A 22,717-nucleotide genomic window follows, 5' to 3' on the forward strand; every position below is an offset into this window, starting at 1 on the left:
AGTTCCAGGAAGTCGTGGATTTAGAGGAGTATTGCGCTGCAGGGACAATCAATGGTAGGATGGCAAAAAGGGGGCGATTGGAAGCTTCAAGTGAGCGACTGCGCTTTTTTTGTGAAGAAGGGGAAGGGGCGATTGATAACATGCCATCTCTGGAATGGAAGCCGGCCGACTTGTACGGTCGATTGTGGCCATGTTGGACCCTTCAGGAGCGATTATGAAGGACAGGTTATTGTTTCAGCTGATCGAACATTCAGGTAGCCAAGGGAGTTGTGACTAAACTAGTTAAGGAACAGAGGTGGATACTGGATGGTAAGAGGCTTTTAAGTTTGGTGAGAAGGTTCACGACTCTTGGGGAGATGTCACTTTTGTTGCTGGCGATATGTAAAGAGAGAGTTATTTTATTTTGTATGATATGGTGTCTAAAAACCTTATATCCATAATTTAAAACATTATTAATGTATTAGAGTCATACAAAAAACTGAAACTCCATTAGCAAATGGCATTTGAACAATATCTGCAGGCTAAAAATGTACTAACATGCCTATATGGATGCGTGTAGGTCGTGTACTGAAATGTAAAATGGAATTGCTTGTATGAGGCAACACTAATGAATGCTTTGTAACTGAGGCGTTCGGTCAAAATTAATCTTTTTGTGACAGACTTCTTTATGTGTTAATGTCTGGCATTCATAGACAAATGGGTCTACTTAATTTTCCATTTACTTTTGCATACTCACAGGTCAAAAATATATTTCTCATCGTCACTGAGCTCTGAAAAAGTCCAACGGCCAATTTTCCACACATTATTTGAAAACATTGCTTAAAATGTGTAAATGAACAATTTTAAAGTTAGCGCGTTTAGCCTTCAACGCAAATAATGCACAGACTCCCTTTCAAGATGGCCCAACTGAAGTACCTGTAATAAGCTTAAGGAGATGGCAAACCAGAGACCGGTGGATAGGTAGAAATAATAAACCATCTACTAGAAAATGTCTGCAAGGCAAACAGCTTCGCAGCTCCAAGAGAACATATCCTGCCTATATCCAGTCTTTTTTTCGATTTCATCTTGGGAAACCCAATGGTAGTGGTCAACCAGTTCCCCTAATGTCTCGGGGAGCTTTAAGTTGGCAATCAGGCCCATGACTTTGAGGCTTACCATACAGTCAGGGTGGAGCAGACCAGTCACAACAACACCAATGTCAAAGTAAATATGGAGTAGAGAAGTTGCTAGGACTTCCCTAGGGTGGAAACAGTTGATTGGCCCTTTAAGGGGATCCCTTTAAACTAATTTGAGCTGAAAGGCCTCAGTGGTACAGTACCACAGAAAGTGGAATAAGTAGCAGCAAAGTAAAGTGGTAAATGCTAGCACATGGCAAGGGGGTGTGGGATACCAGTTATAGGGCAATACAGTGAGCGTGGAAGAGTGAGGCTATTACGAGTCCTACTGGCCTTCACTGGCCAGATACCTACTGAAGGATGACAGACAGCAAGTCTGAGGTCAGGATCTACCAGGATGCCTCTTTAGGCACATCAGTTGCTGTAAGCTCAGATCGGTTTCCACAGACTAGCAACATAAGGCAAACTGGTACAGAGGATATGAAGTAAGTGCCGGAAATTCAGCTGAAACAAACTAACTAGATTCTGCAGGCCATTTGGAGCAAGCCACTTAGTTACCTATTGCTTAAGCGCAACCAAATGTATGTCTTGACCTTAATGAAGAGGTGTAAAAATCCAAAACATGCTAGCATTCCCTTACCCTAAGTGGCACCTATGAATAGTAATGCAATGACAACACACCTAGCTAACCTCATTCCTGAAATTTCAAAACTTAAATCAGACATTTTCCATGAATCAAAGAGACAATTAGTAGGAAAGCATTTCTGTTGAATCAGGCCAGAATTCCATTGAAACAAGGTAGCTAACGCACACTTTAATGCAAAAACAAGTAAAAGTGCTACCATTCGATTAATATCAGATCAGTAGAATTAAAGTTCTGCAATCACTTACCACTCCTCCGACTATGAGAACGCTCATTGAAGTTCGTGATGTCAGTGAGGCCAAGCCAGCTAAAACTGAGGCCATAAGTTCTTCTTGGGATGCATTCCCTGGGTTGAAGGCAGGCTGGGAAGCAGCAGTTGGGGTGGCTATTAAAGGACGAGGAATCTGCAAAGTGTAATTGATGCAATTAAAAAAACAAAATACCTGCTTACAATCCTTTGTAACTTCCCTTGGTTAAAATAACTTGTTTTCAATGAAATGCAAGAGGCGCTAATAATTCTAAACATTTTAGTTTTAGGACGATATTAATTATACAAGTGAATATTGTTTTTTTGTGTCTGCATTTCTAGGCATTGCTGATGGGTTTCAAAGTCTTCAGACGTTCACCCTGAAACATTTATAATGAACATTTTGAGCAGAGGAACCAAATCATAATTGAGAACATTCCAATCGCCAGCTGTTTTATTCGTTTTGAAATTTGACAACTATATTAAACTTATGAAACCTTATTTGTGGGATTTCTTTCCAATATTCTTTTCTTGAATTTTGTCCGACTGGTGAGATAGACAGAGAATGTAGATGCATACCTGGAAGGTGGGCTGTGCAAATCCTAGAAGTATTCTGCGAGCATCATTTTGGCCCATAAAGCAATTGACAACAGAGGTCCATCCAAGAGAAAAATGGAATTCTATATCCTCTTGAAAATCTGAACACAGCTTCTCGCAGTTCAAGTCATAGCTAAGATCAAATTTCTTACAGGGAATTAGAAAGGTGAGATCATTCCGAACCTCTGCTGGCAACAGACATTGGACTTGGTCTGAAAATAAAAAGAGCACCTATTAACTCTTCCAAAGCAAACAGTCTACAGTCATGGGCAAAGAGAAAAACAGACAACTAAAATAAAAAATATTTACTCTACAAACTAAGCCAAACCTTTTAGACAAGCTACTGAAGTTCCGTAAAGAATATTTTGAGGGATTGCATAAACATTTATTTTCCTAATCCATCATAAATACACTCAGATTAACACAAAATTAAACCGCACCTGGCTCAGACTCATTCGCATTCCAATAAAACCAAATAAGATAACAATTCGAAAAGAATACATTTATATCCGGATTTCCGATCATGTACAAAACACCTTTTCACTAAGAAACATTGTTGTGCCAATACAAAAATAACCCAACTGTCCAAGATCTTGCTATATCATTTGAAATTACTACTTTTGTAGAACTGGTCAACCAACTTCAAAATGGGGCCAGTCGCTGGGATAACATACACAATTGTGACATGTCCCTATAGGTATAAAAAAATATATATATTTTTTAAAACCCACGCAGGATTCGGTATATCCCACGTATATCGTGGATAAGATGCAGCTATACCTAAACAAATTCCCTAGTCCTTTGATAAGGTGCTAGTTTTTGAAACTTTTCAATCAACTTCCATGCTTGGCCATGATGGTTCCAAGATAGGGGAAGCATCCAGAGGATCAAATCTGTAGATTTTGCAGCCAAAGGGGACAGCAAGAAACCTGCAGACCCCAGTTACTTCAATATATTGTATCAATGGGGGCTAGGTCTCTTTATTTACAAAGATGTGTACACCATCTCTCTTTCATTAACAGATAGTTTTTGGACACAATGTCTTGCTGGCTGTAAAGTATCCCTGGTGATGGCTCTCATGAAACTCTGTATTGTTATTGACGCAGCTATTAAGAATAATTAATGTGCTATGGATACTATACAGTGAATAGGTCTCTAATTACTCTCGAAGCATGTTCTTATGGCGATTTGTATTTTTTTCGAGACCGATGCTGTTGCAATTTTTATTAGGCGATTATTAATTGAAGTGAAAATTGTTATTCGTGATTTAAACTATGTGTGTTCGTAATTACATTTTAAGATAGATATATTGTTTGATAGTGCGTAAAATTTAAATTAACTATTTTCACACTATTATAATAAAAAGAATTACTTAAAATAGCAACATTTCCTCACAGGGGAAAATAGATTGCAGAATAGTGGCTGGTCATGCCAGCTTGCCCGCCCCACGCTCTCTCCCTCAAGTGAAATATTAGGCATTTAAGTAGGCTTATTAGCAATCATAGCTAAGACACAATAACAAACATCAGAGCAACACAGACAACTTAAATGCATTTTCTTTATAAATAAGCAATGGATTTAGGATTATGAGCCGCCTAGATAGACTAACAGTTAGTTAGAAAAGCCTTAGACCGTATGTAACATGTTAACTTCCTGTTACTTAAATAGTTGTTTTGATAGAATTAAAAGTTTAGCATATTTATAAAAATGGAGTTGCAAATTTCAGATTTACATAACTAATTAGTGTAGGAGGCAGAAAAACCAAATAGGTTCATTGTAAATTAACTTTCATAATCAGTAGTGCCCCCAAACATTACACAGTTTATATGCATAACACGTTAATCTAAATATTGCTTTAATCTATTGTAATGAGAGATAAAATGGTATTCACACTAATAAAGATTCCCCTCTTTTCTCTTCTATGCTCTTATTATGCTGGCTCTTTCTTATGTAGGAGAAATAACTATTACTAGGTTTTCAGCCTTGGTAAAGCATTGAGGCACAAAACGTATGTCTGCTCTATATGTAGGAATACATTGAGTCTTCAACCTGCTTCTCTAAGGCAGGATTCCACACAATACCTGAACCCCGATAGAAAAACTGTGGTTCTCCAGCAAATAAACATGCTTGCTACATTCAGAATGCACTCCTAGACATATTCACACTAAAATGTGGAATAAAAAAAGATAACACACCCACTCCATCAGTCCCAATAGCTACACTCACCATGAACCCAGAGTGCACCTACAGATCTTCATCTCTTTCCCAGACATCAGCATTTAGAGTCATTGCCTTAGCAGACCAGTATGAAAGCCCAATGCCAAAACGTGTCTAGTAACTACTATATCAGAATTCTCCCAACCATGGGTCTCACCCTGGCACACTATCAAACAATAAATATGTCTGACGCCCCTTTGTGCAAAACCTCGAAACATGTGATCATTAGCCCTCTACTGAAGGCACTCAAGTCCAAACCCTCCTGCCAACTTCCCCCAATATTCAAACTTGCATTGGCAAAGGTCGTGGAGAAGCTTGCCATTTCTAAAAATAAACAGCCACACCTTTACAAGGAAAGAAAAAAAATCAGAGCACATGGACATTATACCATATCTCCTGGAAGAGTTTGATGATGGCCTGCCATTGTAGGTCTCCAAAAGATAGTAAATGAAGTTTGGACCCTTTTTGTTTCCTCATCTCATTTTACAAACTCCTTCAATATGAGTAACCAAATGTGCACCAACGACACCAGCTGTTAATACGAGTCACCTGTTACAGGATGAGGCAAGACTCTAGTGAAATCTTATTGAAGGTCCCTCAGACTTCCGAAAAGCCTTTCAGAATAGGACCAAGCCAAAAGGCTTGCCTTGAATGCCACAATAATTGGGAGAAGTCTGTTAAAACCAACCTTGAATCCCTTCTGTCTCCCTTTTACCTGGCATACAGAATGAGGTATTGACAAATCACTGTGTAGCCTGTTTGGAACAAGGCTTATACATTCCTCCCCCTTTTCTACCAATTCCCAGCAAGCTCGACTAAGCTAAACCCCTCCCATAGCAGTCTTCACACAATTGCAACAGCACCACAACCTTGTTAAAACCACATTTTTCAACTGGCAGTTTAAGAACTGAAATATTGATATCTCACAACTTAGGAAAAAGGTATTACCAATCATCTCCACTTGTGCTTTCAGCATGGATGCGTTGACTGCATTGGAACAGCGATTTGCCAATTTCTTTCCCATGCTTTCCTCTAGGTGCTGGTTAAGTTCCTAATATTTAACAAAGTAAGTTAATTTTGGACCTTGGTACAAAACATATAGCTTTCAAATGATTAGAATAGCAGAAACATTACATTTTTTGCAAAATACTGAGCCTTATGGGGAATTCAAGGATACAAACGGTTAGTGGTAGCTGGTCACTGATTCACTGAGCATCTTAACAGGTTTTGCTTGGTGGGTAGAGAGGTGTGTTGCCCCATAGGTATCAAATGTGAAGACTGACGTCTTTAACTAGCCCTTCATCCCAACTACTGAGTATTAGGACTTATTGCTGTGAATGAAGGTGGTCACAGGACTGGGTTGTATGCCCCACAAGGTAGCCAGCTGGTCAGGACTTTTACTGCAAAAAACTTTGGGCACCTTAACGGGGCCAAGTGAGATTTAAGGGGGATACATTGTTGGGAGCCTTCATTACTGTAGGCTGCTGACTTGGCAGGAGGTAGTGCTAATCAGGAACGGAGTAAATTCTAAAGACTCTACATACAAGGTGTGGAGGGTTAACAAAATGTGCACTAAACCATCACCATGAAGGTGAAAGCGTTCACACATTCTAGTGTGCCTTGACTTTAACCAATCACAGCACCATTATTTTCTGGATGCATCTGAATGCTGGCATTATGTCTACAAGTGTTAATTGGAAGAAGTTAGGAGGACAAAATAAAAGATAATGTGCACATTATGACGATTCATGGGATCTAGTCAATGAGCCCGCTAATGCAACATTCCCCCCAGGGGTGGTGGTAAGTGGAACCGCACAGCGAGAGACTCCCCTATTGGGGATAGGGACTCCGGTTCTGTGAAGGAATTCCCTAAACCTCTTTCCTATGAGACCCTCTGGCCTTTATTGTTACAAGAATTCCAACCGGAAGAAACTACTGTTTGGTATTGTAAGATCTCTTCTTTTACTCATTCAAGACCAAAAAATCACTGGGAAGAGGAAGAGTAAAAGACATGAAGACTAGCCATAGCTTGGAATCCAATAGTAGTGCGAAGAAGAAGAGCGAAGGAGCAATAACAACAACTCCTTCAGTGAAGATAGTCAGTACTGGGAAGAGTTGGCCCCAATGGGGCATAAATAATGCCTCTTAGAAACAAAGGAAGTGCTCTGATCCTCTGCTGGGGAGGACCCAGCAACAGGGGATAAAAACAGTGTAAGGACTTGCTGAAATGAGAAGCAGGTGTCAAGCCTGCACAGCCTGGGAAACTCAAACCTGGGGAAGAGAAGTCCATGGAAGGAAGCTCGTCCTCAGTCCAGAGGATGAAGTAGAACTGACGGAGAAGCAATGCGAGAGCCGATGAACAACCGGCCGACTCATTTTAAGCTTAGGAGAAGTCAGACAGTGACGTGACCCCAAGGAGGTGGACTTTTTCTTTTTTTTTCCATTGCTTTTGTTTAGAAAACCTTTCACAAATGAAAAATGGAAGAAACAAAAGTTCAATCAACAACAGTAAGTAAATAATACATTTTTTAAAAAATGATAAAAGTCAGCAATTAGATATAGAATTACAAAAATTCTCTCAATTTACGCAAGGTTGTCAGTACAATTTAACCATCCTTTTACAATGGACAGGGCCAAAGAGCTGGCAGTTGCCCATAAGATTTGGCTTTTCCCAAAATAATACTCTGCTGCAAAGGTAGAGATATTCCACACTGAAGGGCTTGTAGATAAACGCTGGATATCCTCATCCACAAGTGTTTTTTAATTACGACAGCCATGTTCTCATTGACGTTCCGAATGCAGTCAAGACGATTTTTTGAATCTGCTTGGTAGAGTCCTTTCCATCTGTGAGCACTAAGTTTTTGCCCACGTCCTTGGCCATATGCCATAAAAGGTAGATAATACCTAGCCAGGGTACAAAAGGTTTTGTTATACTTGGAGCAAGGCCTCCAGTGGCAAAGACGTTCCACCAAATGCACCAAATCTCCCCAGGGAAGGGATTCACCTTAGATCTGATGCTGCAGATCTGCACTACCAAGTTCTCTGGAATGGAGTGCAAAATTAGGTATAAGGCATGTGATGAGATCAGTAACCCGACCTTGTCATGAGAAGATGGGAACCCTTCTCTGCCTTGTGTGGGAGGCCTACCAACGTGGAAGCCAGGTCCAGTCCTACCCAAGAGGGGATGGTGGCAGTTCAGAGGGCCCCATTTCCTGTCCTCCCTCACACCGAGTGCATGTCATTAATAACTTGCATCATACCATAGCTCCCGACAAAAGTGCTGGCCAATTTCTCTCTCTTTTCTAGAGCTACCAGAGAAGCAGCACCAAGGCAGAGACACAACCCAAAGGACAGCAACCCATGAGTGCCCCACAAAATCCACTTACATCTATCAGAACCACAGATCATAGCAAGCAAGCCAACGAAAGATGAACCGGAGATCATACGTGACTTTCCCAAGTGCCACAACCCACTCCCCAGCACCGGCATTTATAGCATCAGAACCGCTGCAGCTATCCTAGACCCACTGGTGACTTAAAGCGGAATGGCAATCACTGGACAGGACTGCACTTACCTTTGTGTTAGGGGGCCTTCTATGGCCCCCTAACACAAACTTGCACACTGTGTAGCATGGCTGCCATTGTTGCAGCACAGCGGCCCTGCAAAGAGAAAATGGGAGGGGATGAAACCACTATTTGCAAATTGCCATGATTGCAAGACCTCCTAGACAGGGCCATATTGACCAGGGACAGAAATACCATCAGATAAAGAGGGGGAGGATAAGAGGCAACAAGAAGAAGGAAGTTGTGTGTTGTTCATGGGAAGTCAGTGGAGGAGGAGGTGGTGTTGGACCAAGAGACCAGCAGGAGGAAGGAAGCTGAACTGGAGCACGGAGGCGATTTGCGAACAAGGTGTTGTACTGGTTGTTGGGAGCAAGCAGTACTGAGCGGTGAGGGTGCATGCAAGGTTAGTGAATGAGTGTTACAGGAAGTGTAGCGAGTGAATGAAGAGTGAAACAAATGCGTGTGAGTAGTAATAGTGTGGAGGAGGGAATAGCAGTGTGGATGCGGGAGTAGCAGTGTGGAGGCGGGAGTAGCAGTGTGAAGGCAGGAGAGAGCGCGACATTGGAGGGACAGAGGAGGAAGATGTAGGGAGTAGAAGGGATGACGTTGGGTGGAGTTGGACGAAGAAGAGTAGTGAAAGGGACATCAGAGAGGGAGAGGAACCTGTGGGCACGCTAGGAAGAGGTCTGAGTCGGGCATTGTGTCTGAAAGGCCGCTATCAACATCGATAGTGAAGGGCCAGTCTAGGAAGTCCTGGAGGGAGCTTAGACAGACTAAGGCATTGGCCTTCAGGTCCTCTTACCCAACCAAGTCAGAACTTGGACAGAAGGGAGAAACTGGCAGTATATACTAACCAAGGCAATGGGGATAACTAGGATAGGGCGGTATCGGAGGAATTAGACAAGAGAGGGACAGCCCTAGTACCCTGACAAAAAGTTCAATAAAAACCCTTAAACCTTCTCTGCGAGTGAGTGATCGTTGAGCCATCTGTGAAAGTCTATCACCAGGAGCCGACTTGCACTTCGGGCAAATATCAAACTGCATCACTTCCTAGACAGAACTCCTGAAGTACAACCTTCATCTAATTTGCTGCAGCTTTTTTCCTGGCTCAGCCGAAGTAGAGGCACCATGGGGAAACTGACTGTCACTGATGGAGGAACTTACCAGTTTGTTAAACATGGACACCTTTGCAAAATGCTCCAAGACTGCCTGCTCAGACTGAATTTCATTTTAGGGGTTTTTGTTTGAATGCTGGACCCCTGGTAACATCCTTCTGGCCTTAGTGCCTAAGGTAGAGGGATTGTTTGTAGTCTTCTTGGCTTCAAAAACTCAAGGCTTGTTGCGACTCTGCCTCCGCTCTAATGGACCACAACCAGCCGTTAGTCAAGGTAATATTCCCTTCTGGTTGGATGCACTCTCCTGCTCCCCGAAACTGACCTGGGCCCTTGGCTGGGTTCCTGAGTGCTCAGGTCGCTGTCTCCATGGATGCTGAGTCTTCTGCTTTTTATGCTTTCTTGAGAGGCGTCTCTTTAGTAGGACCTTTGTCTGAACCCTCCCGTGGCAGTTGGTAAAAGTCCCTCTACTTGGAGCCTCCAACCTCTGCTTGCAAGATGTAAACCCAACATCCAACCCCGTCCACTCTACTCCCCCCCTCATCTGCATGCTCCGTTTTGGGGCCAAATTCACTGCAACTAGAGCAGTAGGTACCTGTACAGGGGCCATGATCTGGCAGCTGGTTCTGTTCTCAGTGGTCCCTTGGGTCTGGGAGTATTGGGGGTATTTGAGGTCCTCTCTAAAATTTGTATTCATTAGATGGAGCAGGCATTGTGCTCCCTTTGCAACCAGTTCTTCCTAGCCTGCGGGTTCTCTAACATTGGGCTGAAACTCTTCCTAGTTGCTTCCGCTGCACCTGTGGGGTAAAAACAAGAACTTAACTGACTTTTTCACATACCAGTGGCAGACCTATAGGGTATGGCCCTAGTGTTTCCTATGGGAGAACATTCTGAAATCTTCTTAAACATCTTCAAAACGTGCTTACCCGAATCAAGAAATTTTGCAATTCTTCCACCATCGGGCCCTCAGGTTTTTAGAACAAAGTCTAATTTTAGAACGTACGTAGTGATGTGTTGGAGATTTTAGTTAAAAAAAAGAAGTCAACATCACTCTGTGCACAGGGAATCATGATGTTACAGTAGACCACTTGTGGTTAATTTATTTCTGTTTCTAGTGGTGAACTGGGGCATATTCAGTCCCAGTGCTGCATTTCTAATCTGACTTACTGTCAGATGGACTTTGGACCAGTTTGCTATGCTGCACTAACCCTTTTATTCCCTCTTTTCTTGGGTTTATAAGCAGAGTATATCTGTATCGGTTAGTCTCCTAGATTGTGTTGCATGGAGGGATCTGGAATCTTTTACTATCCCTTTACTGAGTATTTTTGCAATGTACTTGCGAAGCTGTTATATTTGAAAGTAAGGTATTTGATGGTTCTTTTATCTTACATAGTTGCAAAAATTAATTAATGGGGAGCAGAATACTCGAGACATGGTTATTTGAGAGAGGGTTACAAAAGCAATTTAATGTTAAGAGAAACATAGCCACTGGTCTTAGGACAACTAAAGTCTATTACTAGCAAAGGAAAGTCTGTTTGGCAGGTCACAATACTGGACATTCCTCTCCTCTTGTACCTTTCCCTGTCCCTCCCCCTGTCAAAACCTGTTGCCCTACTTCGGGAGCTTTCTTCAGCCCTTCTTAGAGGGGGATTGGATGGAGAATCATGCGAGAGAAATTCCTACAGGTTCTACACCAACTAAAACGAACAATGAACCGTCAAACAATAGAGCCAGGATGACAAATTAAATCAATCAATAAGTTGCAATAGTCTAATATAAAGGGTGGAGTGTCCAGAGACCAATGTTCAGTTCCCTATCTAACAAGCGGCCAGGGTTACCACCCCAGGAAACATCAGTCAGATCACTAGCTGTCTCATGGAGGTTTAAAGAGCCAGAGCTTGTGACTCTGCCATCTTGTCACAGGGGACACTTTGGGGAGGAGGTTGTCATTCCCGTGGTCCTTTCCTGGGTGCAGCAATTAGAAACCCCAGCCAGCCAAGGGAACTTGAGCCTACTACAAGCTCTACAAGAGGCCTACTCCATCTTCCCAGAGTCTTCAGTACTTGCCAACCACCAACTGCAGCAGGGTGACAATATCTCCCACCAACCTAATTGTCCATCTGTTGTTGATGAGTCCACTAGTTCCTGGGCTATGGCCCCCATTAGCTCAATTAAGTTGCTCGTTCTCAGTAGTTTCTGGCACCGCCACCGCCACCGCCAGTTTCTGAGTTGACGGCCCCAGTAGGCTGCTTGTACCTTTTCCCCAAAGGCCTCTTAAGAGTTTTGGTTTGTGTCTTGCCATCTATTGTTCTCCTCCCCCAACCCCCACCTCCTCCAGTGTTCTTGCTGCTAAGATACCAACTCTATGGAATACTGCCCTAACTGCCGCACCACTGGGCTCTTCTCGGCTACGTTTATACTTTGTCCTGACCTTCAAGTGGCTCAATAATGACAGTTATTGGCTAGGCCCTTTTGTTCTTAATTCAGGGTCCTGCCATTGGCGGGCATATTAAGGCCAACATCCCTCCTGTATTTGCCCCCATTTTCTCATTTAATGTTTTTGTTTCATGGATCATTAGGTCTCTGCAGGTCGAGGGGTTAAGAGCCCTCTCTACCACTTTTCAACCAAACAGGTTCAACATGGCACCTTGGCTTTCCTGCACTCCGGCTGGTTACCTCGACTGCATGTACCAGCATTCTTTTCTTCGTACTGTTCTTGCACAGTACGCATACGTTCTGTGGGCTCAGAGTCGCACTCCATTCCTGGCCATTCTCAATCCTGGGACACATGGCTCGGAGAAAGTATGCAGGATGTGGTGAGTACATTGCACCTACACTGCCCCTCCTCATTTCCTTCATGCAATGGAGTTCTGTGTATCTTTATCCTATGCAATCACACACCCTGACTCTGTTCTTCAAATGTAAGGGAACCTTTATTAATGCTACCATAAAACATCTGAGAGGGTGTGTCAAAAAAGGGGCCTGTCCCACGTTAGGCAGTTGATGAATCTGCTATATCGACAATGATGGGATGCTGGAGAGGTGCTGGGGGTACCCCATATACCATCGCCAGGGGTCATGTAGAGGACAGATTTGCTCGCCCCAGAGACCTCCAACATTCGTCCACAATTCCTTCAATCATAGACCGGTTGCGGATAAAAAGGGATTTTATACTTTAACACTGCTACTTATGTGGACATAATTGTGGTGTTCCTTAATTGAAAGCAAACAAATCCTTTCCGCAGGGATTTATAGAAAGTTGTCTTCCAGTGCACGGTTGACATTTTACCTCAGACAGATCCCGATTCCGTCACCCCTTATATAGTACAATGACCTCTGAATGCTTTCATTACATAAATACAATAAAGATTTAAACCAGGGCCATAGGCCTTGAAGGCAAGTCCCTTTTTACACACACTCCAGAATAAAAACAACTCACTAGGGAAATAGGCCAGGAGATAGCATTGCAAGGATAACAAGGTTTGATTGTACAGAATAGAAACATCAGCAAAGGACTCTGCTGTCAGAGAGCGCTCTGCCCGTTACAGTTACAAACAGGGGCTTAAAAACCCCACACTCGTCATAATATATAGTACAATTGGGTGCCACTGATTGGAGGTACCCTACACATGAGCCTGCTCCATAGGGGAGGTCAGGCAGTAATTGGGTGGTTCTTTCTTGTCGGTCTGGATCCACGTGGTCAGCTGGGCTCACCCTCGCGGTGAAGGTCAGAGAACACATTAATACATTGTTTCTGTCTAAACTAAACATGCTAAGCTTGGTTATTCATTCATTGGGGCAGGAACCTGGGCGAAACAGGAAATGGTGCCAGGGGGAAGGGAGGATAAAATACAGTCACGCTGACCCACACATTCAGGGTTTTATTGATACCGCAGTTCCCGCACTCAAGGTCGCCACAACCAGGGTTTTGATCTTTAATTTATCCCTCCCTGTACCTCGTGTTACAAGGGATATGTTTTCATGCTTGAAAGAAATACAGCTGCGCATGCTTAGATCTTCTATGAACACTTGATTTGTGTTCGGACAGGGTGGTCGCTTGCTTATCGGGGACTGCAAAGGTGGGGGAGTCGGATCAGTGTGTGGGGCTGGCTCTGGACTGGCTGGGTGGGGGTTAGAGGCCTAATGGCAGTTAAGTGGACATGAATGGATGCAGCGCAGAGCCTAGTGTTGTCTCACACTCTTGCAGGGCGCATTCCTTTGGAAGATACTAAATATTAACACTGAAGAAACAAGGGGGAAGTGGACTTCTGTGAGAACGGGGCTCTGAGGAGTCAGTCTGTCTCACGAGAATTAGGCCTAGTGAGCCAAGAATGTGAACAGCGCGCCTGCAGCTTATCCCTTTTGGGCCCAATACAAAATGGAGTGTCATGGGCTATAGGTTTTCTAGTGCTGCGCATCTACTTCTAAGCGCTACAGCGCCTCTACATGTTGCCCGATAGTGAGGATTACTCCCCCCATGTGTGCTACATCACCTCATATGGTGTTCGCCTTAATTGGAAACGTCTAGGGGGATGGGATAGGCTGATTTTCATCCCAACATTTCCCCCTTTCGTTACTTTTGCAGTAACAAATCCCCCCCCCCCCCATATTTACCCTAATTTGTGGGCCTTTCTGCTTCATCCCCACGCTGATGCTGCCTTTATGGGCATCCACGCCCTGCACACATGCTTTAAGCTTTCCCCACGCTGCGCATACCGTTTAGGTGTGCAGGTCATGTATATGCAACCCCAGCCCCCTGTCACCCGCCAAGTCCACCCACACTTCTTTATAGTTTTCAGAATCAGGGGGAGGTACAATGGTTGTGTGGTACAAGGTGTCAACTTCATCACCAATAGGGATGGGGACCACGTGCTGAGCGGGCGGTCATCTTGCTCAATTTGAATCTCCACTTTTATTATTCCCAATAGTCACCATCATCATTGCACTATTAGACACAGCTGTGGCACAACACCGGAGACCTAATTGGCACATGCAAAAGATCACCAGGATAGCCATGATGATAGGGACCAGCATTTTCACCAATGTTCCAAGCCACAACGGGACCCAGCTGAAGGCCAGGGTGAACCAATACTCTTCCTTGACCCTACCTTCTTTCTTCATTTTCACCCCTAGCTTGTGTAGAGCGGCGATGACGTGTGACAATGTCCCGTTTTCAGCATCTTCAGAAGGAACTAATATATAACATGAACTCCCGATCTTTTTGCAAACATCGCTCTCAATAGCCGTCAGGAGGTCCAACGCGTACCTATTTTGCATTGTCATAAGTCTTAGGGCCCTTAGTTCCACCTTGATGACGTTGAACACTTCTTCAGTATCATTTGCCAGTTGGATTGATTCCCATCTAACTATCTGGAGCCATTTGGCATTGGCCCATATCTGGATGCTGGGCACTAAGGATGCAAAACATCTCTCTGCTGAATTGTAGAGCTTATATTCTTTATGTATTTGTGCAAGCAGCTCAGACGCTGGAAATGTAATTTGATGCTCTTTTTTTTCTGCGTAGTTGGAATGTTGGTGGTGGTTCTGTACGTCAAGATTCTTCGGTGGGGGGCACAGTGGGACCTTTGTGCAGGAGTCCCCCCTTCAGGTGCTCCTTTGGTACGATCAGTAGGGCAGAATGCAGTGTTGCTAACGAACAGTAGCACCTCCAAGAAGGTGGGAGGTGCAAGTATGCTTGCTGGCCGCAGACCCAGTAATAATCCATCAGTGCAGTTGTGCCTTTCTTGAGATTGGGCACTATGACAGTTAGGTTAAATTGTTTGTAGATTTTCTGTGGGTGCACCTTCATTGGTTTCTCGAGGGTCGTAATCCAAGTTAGCTTTGTGATATGTTCTGTCCATGTTTGCTCACATGTCTGTTCCACGAGTATTGCAACTTCCTTAGACAGCTCCATAGTCCTTCGGCCCAGAATGCATGTGTTGTTTCTTGCCATTCATTATTGACATATCTTGCTCCTTCCATCACTAGGTGCGATTCTTTGAGACAGTTGGGGTTGCTGGAACTCGTTTTGCATTTTTGGGGATCGGGACCGATACGTTCTAGATGGACGTTGCGTGCCTGAAAGTGCCTTTGATCCTACATAGTGCAAGGTGAATCAGCCATTGTGTTTCTATCATGGGTACTTCCCTTGGGTGCCCCAGATGCATGCAGTATTAAGGAGCAGACGTAGCAACTCCCATTAGTCATTCGCCTTCCCATTGCACTCGTGTCAGAGTACCAACTGTTTGAGTGTTCGGGTGGTGAATGTCTCCCACCACATGTAGATTTAAACCATGATATGCATCATATTTGCATTGGCACACTTGCCTTCTCTTTCCATTACTGCGCAGCGTGGGCCTTTTTCCCCACTTGTATTGTCTCTCTAGTAATGTTAGCATTGCATAGGGTTTGTTTTACCCATGGCATTAGTAGCTCGACTATTGTACTATTACATATTGTCATTTGAGGGTTGCTATTATAATCTGTTTCATTAGTTTATATTGAGGGGATTTCAACTGCTTTTACCGATGTACTCAAATTTATCCTTTCATTCGGATCAGGGAAAGGGTAGAGGTGATTTTAGCTATTGTAAAGTGTCTGAAGGTAGAACTGGGGGCATTCAATGTCATTTCAGTTACATTAAAAAGAGATACAGTAACATTTGAGGGTATTGCTGTTTCATTCAAATCTAATCCTGTAACGTTCACAGGTGTACTCCTGTTCCAGGCCCATTTGGACCCCAACCTTCTTTTAGATCGCCAGCCCAGATAAAAGATAGCCCCCAATGCATACCTAATACAAACATAAGTATAGTAAACAAAATTGCCATAAAATGTAGGGCACAGTCATAGCTGTATGCCCTAGTAATACTAATTCTACTACTACTACCACCATCTACATTTGAAGAATCTCTTAGTGGTGACATCTCCATCATCGTTGCACCTGCGGAATTTGGAAAAATGGGGAGTAGGAGATGGGGGAAAAAGAGAAAAAAGAGAGGGAGTTTTAGTTTACGTAACTCATGCTCTAGGAGCAATGCATGTGCTGCGATAATTTTCACATGCACAAATATGGTCAGCAAAGAATTATGATTTTTAGGTAGTGTTGCTGTTCTCTGTCTGGACCCCTGGTGTGGCATCCTGTGGTGCCCCACAAACATCAGAGAGGTGTGTCCAATATCTCAGCCCCTTCACCTTTACTGCAAGAGGGGTGGAAAACAAGTTTCGTAGAGGCAGGGAGGCTGTTCCAGTGCGAGGTCCCAGCCGAAGAAATATCTACCCCCAACTCATTGCTTGGAGAAGCGACTGACCCTGAGGGATTTGGAGGTGGAGGAGCGAAGAGCTCGAGTAGGAAGGCATTTCCAAAGGGAGAGTTGAAGGTCTTTTGGATCCAGACCCCAGAAGGCCTTGTGGACAATGCAAAGGGTCTTAAAATTAATCCTTGCAGCCGTTGGGAGCCAATGCAATGATTTCAGAGCTGGAGATACGATCCCTGGGCTTGAGGCCAAGGACAAGTCTCGCAGTCCTGTTCTGGATGAGCTGCAGAGGGCGGAGAGTAGAAGCAGGCAGATTTAGAAAAAGGCTGTTAAAGTAGTCCAGCCTAGAGGGAACCAGAGCTCTGGAGACAGTGAGCTTCTGGGAGAAGGAGAGGAAAGGAAGAATACCTCCGAGGAGGTGCAGCTGGTAGTGTGACTTCTTAGAGACGTCAGAGATGTAAGGAGAAAAGGAGAGTGTGGCGTCGAAGATGACCCCAAGGTTTTTAGCCTCACAGGTGGGAGAAGGAGGACGTCCAAGAAAGCCCGGCCAGAGAGCGACAGGAAAGGAGGAAGCAGGTGTGCCGATGAGGAGAATCTCAGTCTTACTGGCATTAAGGCAGAGATCATTGGCGGTATACCACTCCTGGATAGCAAACAGTCAGATGAGAGGAGCAGAAGTGGCGGAAGGGAGCCTGAATATGAGCTGGGTGTCATCCGCATAGCACTGAAAGTTGGGGCAGAGAGCAGCAATGCGATGGGCAAGAAGTGCCAGGTACTGGTTGAACAGCCAGGGAGAGAGGTTAGGCCCCTGGGGAACACCACAGGTAGAGATCGAGATAGAGGAGAGGAATAACCCAATTTGGACCTGGGAGGGTTGATCGGAGAGGAAAGAGGTCAGCCAAGCCAGGGCCTGATCGGTGACACCCAGGTTATCACAGAGACGGTTGAGCAGGATGGCATGGTTGACCGTATCAAAGGCAGAAGAGAGATCAAGTAAGATGAAGACACAGGGGGTATTGGAATCGAGGTTGGAGAGCAGGTCCTCACGGATGTTCAGGAGAGCAGTTTCCGTGCTTCTGGCAGCTCTAAAACCAGACTGATGGTCATGGAGACAACCAACCGATTCAGTGTGAAGTTTAAGCTGGGAGATGGCTAGCTTTTCCAGGAGTTTGCCCAGGAAAGGAGTAATGGAGATTGGGCCGTAGTAAGCCGAGCAGGAGGGATCAGCTGAGGGTTTCTTAAGAAGAGGGTGCACAAGGGAGTGCTTCAGGGGGGAAGGGAAGACTTCTGTGGCAAAGGAGTGGTTGCAGAAGTCAGCCAAAGCAGGAGCCAGGGTGTCAATGTGGTCCTTGATGGTTTTAGAGAAACAGGGGAGAACCTGTTTTGACGAGACTTTCATAGATCAGACTTACCTAGAAACCTCATCTGGGGAGAACAGGGGAAAGGCAGAGAAGGAGGGAGGAGAGGTGGCCACAGAAGGGCCTGAGGAAGAGCAGGGATAGAGGGAAGCGGAGGAGAGGAAGAGAGAGAGGAGTTTCAGAGATGAAATGAGTAGCCAGTGCCATGCAGAGGACCTGGGAGGGCACAGGAGAGGTGGAGACTGCAGCAGTATTGGCCAGCTCCTTGCCGATTTTAAAGAGTTCAGCCGAGTTGTTGTATGTGCCAGAGACGCGGGCTTGGATGAGGGCTCTCTTCTTGGTGCGGACAGAGAGCCGGTATTGCCTTTGGAGCAGGTGGCAGGCAAGTTTGTCAGAGGATGTACAGGAAGCACGCCATTTCCTCTCAGCCACCCTGCACTTGAGTTTAAGGGTGACGAGGTCTGAGACATACCAGGAGTTGCACTTGGCTTTAGGCTTCATGTGGATCCTCATGCCAGGAGCAAGAGCATCAAGAGTATCAGATATAGCAGAGTGGAGCATAGAAAGGGCTGTGCTGGGGTGTAAGTCAGCCGAAGTGGGCGGGGATGAGAAAGTGGCGGCGAAAGCCTCAACTGACACGCTTCATTTGGCCGGATCACCGAGAAGGTAGGTGGCAGTGCTGGAGTTGGCTTGGCCTGAGGGGTAGAGAGGGAAAGATGGGAGGAAAGGAGAAAGTGATCGCTCCAGGAGAGCAGAGCGTATCTAATGAGCAATCATGCTGTTGTATGTCCTCAGATGTGCATGATTGGGTGATAAATGTGGCAGGACTTACTGTTCTAAACTGCACTACATGGATATTGGGGCTGGACAGTATTATTTCATATGCTGATGCTCTTTGTGTGGTGAGTGTTGACTTGGAGCGGTTTAGTATTGCGAAGAGTGAGTGCTCAATGTATAAAGTTACTGAGCATCCCATGACAATTGTGGAACGTTTTTCAATGGCAAAGGCTGCGGAGGCTTCTTCGCAAGCGAACTGCCCCTGCATGACGGAATCGAGCGTGCCGATGTAGTACGTTAGAGGTTTGTGGCCCATTGAACTTTTTTGCGCAAGTACTGCTGTCATGAGTGTGCTGCTGGAGTGAGAGAAGGGAATAGTTTCTTACCTGTAACTCCTTTTCTCCAGCATTGGTATCTTTCATGGATTCACATGCTTAGAATATTCCCTGTCGTCAGGCTGGGAATCCTCGGTAAGTTATATATAGATATTTTCCACAGGAAAAATTCCGACACTTTTGTGTCCTATCTATGTCGTTTTGGGCCGCGCACGCCGGCGCCACTAGGACGTAGGGGTATATAGAGCTCTGCCCCCGCGGCTCCCTCAGATTTCAGCCCCCAAAGTAGTATGGGGGGATCTCTGGTTTGCATGCTCAGGGGAGGCCGGCGGGCGCATGTGAATCCATGAAAGATACCAATGCTGGAGAAAAGGAGTTACAGGTAAGAAACTATTCCCTTCTCCAGCATTGGATCTTTCATGGATTCACATGCTTAGAATAGATTGTATAGCAGTATCCCCCAACATTGGAGGCGTGTATGCAAACCAACCTCACAACAAGCACAGTGCCCACTTACTATTGCAACACATCACATTATAGCATGTTAACTGTAAAAGACGCGACACTTTAAAGCATAGTTGCCGAAGGATGCAACCCCACTTGGGGCTTACCTTATTGGAACATGTGACGTAGTACTGCCCGCCCCATCTGTGTATCTTCAGCATGTTGCTGTGCGAGACGGTAATGTCGGGTAAACGTATGTGGTACCGACCAGGAAGCCGCCTGGCAGATATCCCCAGCAGAATGCCAGACCACAAAGCCGTCGACGACTATGTAGATCTCGTCGAATGGGCCCTTGGACGCTTGTCTAGCGGCTTTCCGGCCTCGGAATGACAATAAGAAATGGCCGAAGACACCCATCTGGATAGTCCTTGTTTTGAAATCGCTTTACCCCTAGCCGCAGGACCATAAGCTACGAAGAGTTGTCTCGTGTCTCTGAAGCTTTGAGTGCGATGGAGATAAAATTTCAAAGCTCTTTTCACGTCCAATGTATGGAGAGTCTTCTCTGCCACTGAAGACGGTGTTGGAAAGAATGTAGGCAACACTATAGCCGCGTGTTTATGGAACATGGAATGTACTTTAGGTATGAAATGCGGGTTAGTGGCCAGCGCGACTATTACTGAAAAACCTCAAATACGGAGGGTCGATCACTAGAGCTTGTATTTCCGACAGGCGACGAGCAGAAGTAATGGCCACCAGGAAAGCCAATTTCCAAGACAAAAATTTTAATGATGTCGATGACATTGGTTCAAAAGGGGGTTTCATCAGGGCTGCCAGGACCAGGTTCACACTCCAGATCGGAGGAAACTTCTTCTTGGGAGGAAAGGTTTGAAACAAGCCTTTATGGAAGTGCTTAACTAGGCGGTCACTGAACAGTGGAGTGGAATGTCTCTTCCGAGTAAATCTCGAGATGGCAGCTAGTTGCACCTTTATAGATGAAAGAGATAACCCGTTATTTGCCAGGAGCAACAAGTATGGTAGGAGTTGTTCCGGTGTGATCGCCCGCGGGACCACACCTGGTTGACCTGCGCACCATATGCAGAACCTTTTCCATTTGTATGTGTATGAAGTGTTTGTGGAAGGTGCCCTTGCGGCTTGCAAAATACGACGGCAATCCGCTGGAATCGCTAACGCGCCAAACTCGGCGAAATCAGGAGCCAGGCCGTCTGACTGAGGTTGTCCGGGTCGTGATGCCAAACGGTCCCTTTCTCCTGAGACAGAAGGTTGGGGATCTTCTGGAACCTCATTGGTTCTGCCGCTGAGAGGTGAAGTAGATCGGAGAACCACACTTGTCTGGCCCAATACGGGGCCACCAGGATCCCCCGACAAGGATATCTATGGATCCATTGCAGAGTCCGACGGATGAGAGGGAATGGGGGGGAAGGCATACAGAAACTTGCCCGTCCACGGGAAGGAGAACGCGTCCCCTAGCGAGTCTTGTTGTGGCCATCTGCTCGCGTATTGGGATCATTTCTTGTTGTCTCTCGTCGCAAAGAGATCGAGGGCCGGATGACCCCATTCCGCGAAAACACGGTGCGGTTGCTGATCGTTCAGTGCCCATTAGTGTAGACAATTCATCTCTCTGCTGAGAGCGTCTGCTTGCACATTTTTTACTCCTGGTAAGTGGAACGCCAACAGATGTATGTCGTGTTGTAGGGCCCAATGCCAGATCTCCTGGGCTTCCGTCGACAGGCTCCTGGAGCGAGTTCCTCCCTGCTTCCGTAGATAAAACATGGTTGTCGTGTTGTCTGTCATGATTCTCACCACTGAGCCCTTTATCTGTGGCAGAAAGGATTTTAGGGCCCAACGCACCGCCCTCAACTCTAGCAGGCTGATGTGGAGGGAGGACTCTTCCGATGACCAACGACCCTGAACCTGTAAGGAGTCCAGATGAGCTCCCCACCCAGTTAGAGAAGCATCCGTAACCACTGTCTTCTGGAATGCAGGCTCCAGTAAGGGCATTCCCTTCGTTAGGTGTATGGAGATTCTCCACCATTGAAGCGCCTGCACAAGCTGGCCGTTGATGGTCAACTTGTCCGACCAGCGTCCTCGACTCTGTGCAAATCGATCCGCCAAGAATTCCTGAAGAGGCCTCAAAAAGAGGCGACAGTTGTCTATCAAGGGTATGCAGGACGACATGGTCCCCAGCAGGGACATGTACCTTCGTACTGATACTCTGGTGTCGACCTCCCATTCCGATGCCTTTTGTTGCAGTCTGTGAATCCTTTCGAGGGATGGCTTCACCAGTCCCGACTGTGTGTGGAACTCTGCCCCCAAAAAGACCAAGGTCCTTGAAGGCTTTAACGAGGACTTGTCGAACTTCACTGCGAAGCCCAAACGTTGCAGGAGGGACAGGGTGGCATCTAGGCTTTCTTGTGCCCTTTCTGGAGACAGTCCCCTCACTAGCCAATCGTTCAAATAAGGGTACACATGGTGACCTTCCTTTCTTAACCAGGCTGCTATTGGAGCCAGACATTTGGTGAACCTCCTGGGGGACGATTTTAGGCCGAACGGGAGGACCTTGAACTGATAGTGAGTTCGTCCGACGACGAACCGCAGAAATCTTTTGTGCCGTCGACGCATCGGGATATGGAAGTATGCGTCCTGAAGGTCTAGCGACGACAAATAATCTCCGGGTTGTATCGATCGGATCACCTCCTGAAGCGTCAGCATTTTCAATTTTAAATTCTTGAGCAGTTTGTTGAGCGCTCGTAGATCCAGAATGGGACGCCATTTTCCATTTGGTTTCTTGACGACAAAGTACCGGGAGTACACTACTTGTCCTTTTTCTGCCACTGGGACCAGTTCTATAGCCTCTTTCTGCAGCATAAGCGCCACCTCCTGCAGTAGTATTTTAAGGTGGGGCTGGGCTGAGAACACCAGTGGAATGTGTGGTGGCTTACCCTTGAACTGTAGAGAGTGGCCCAGATGAATCGTGTCCAAAACCCATCGGTCTGTTATGCGCTCCCACTCGTCGATGCGACTAGACACTCAACT

At 45.5% G+C, this 22,717-nt stretch overlaps 1 protein-coding gene across 3 annotated transcripts in view; it reads right to left on the reverse strand.

Moving 5' to 3' along the window:
• Positions 1 to 22,717, reverse strand: part of MFN1 (mitofusin 1) — a 1,384,201-nt gene that overhangs the window by 337,914 nt on the left and 1,023,570 nt on the right. For all 3 annotated transcript variants that reach the window (XM_069618688.1, XM_069618687.1, XM_069618686.1), the window contains 3 exons: positions 5,768 to 5,870; positions 2,585 to 2,814; positions 2,007 to 2,162 (listed from right to left, as the gene is read on the reverse strand). In XM_069618688.1, coding sequence (XP_069474789.1) covers positions 2,007 to 2,162; positions 2,585 to 2,814; positions 5,768 to 5,870 — 489 coding nt within the window. The remainder of the gene's footprint in view (positions 1 to 2,006; positions 2,163 to 2,584; positions 2,815 to 5,767; positions 5,871 to 22,717) is intronic.

Source organism: Ambystoma mexicanum, chromosome 10 (assembly GCF_040938575.1).
Source record: "Ambystoma mexicanum isolate Mex_15411 chromosome 10, UKY_AmexF1_1, whole genome shotgun sequence".
Classification (NCBI taxonomy): Eukaryota; Metazoa; Chordata; class Amphibia; order Caudata; family Ambystomatidae; genus Ambystoma; species Ambystoma mexicanum.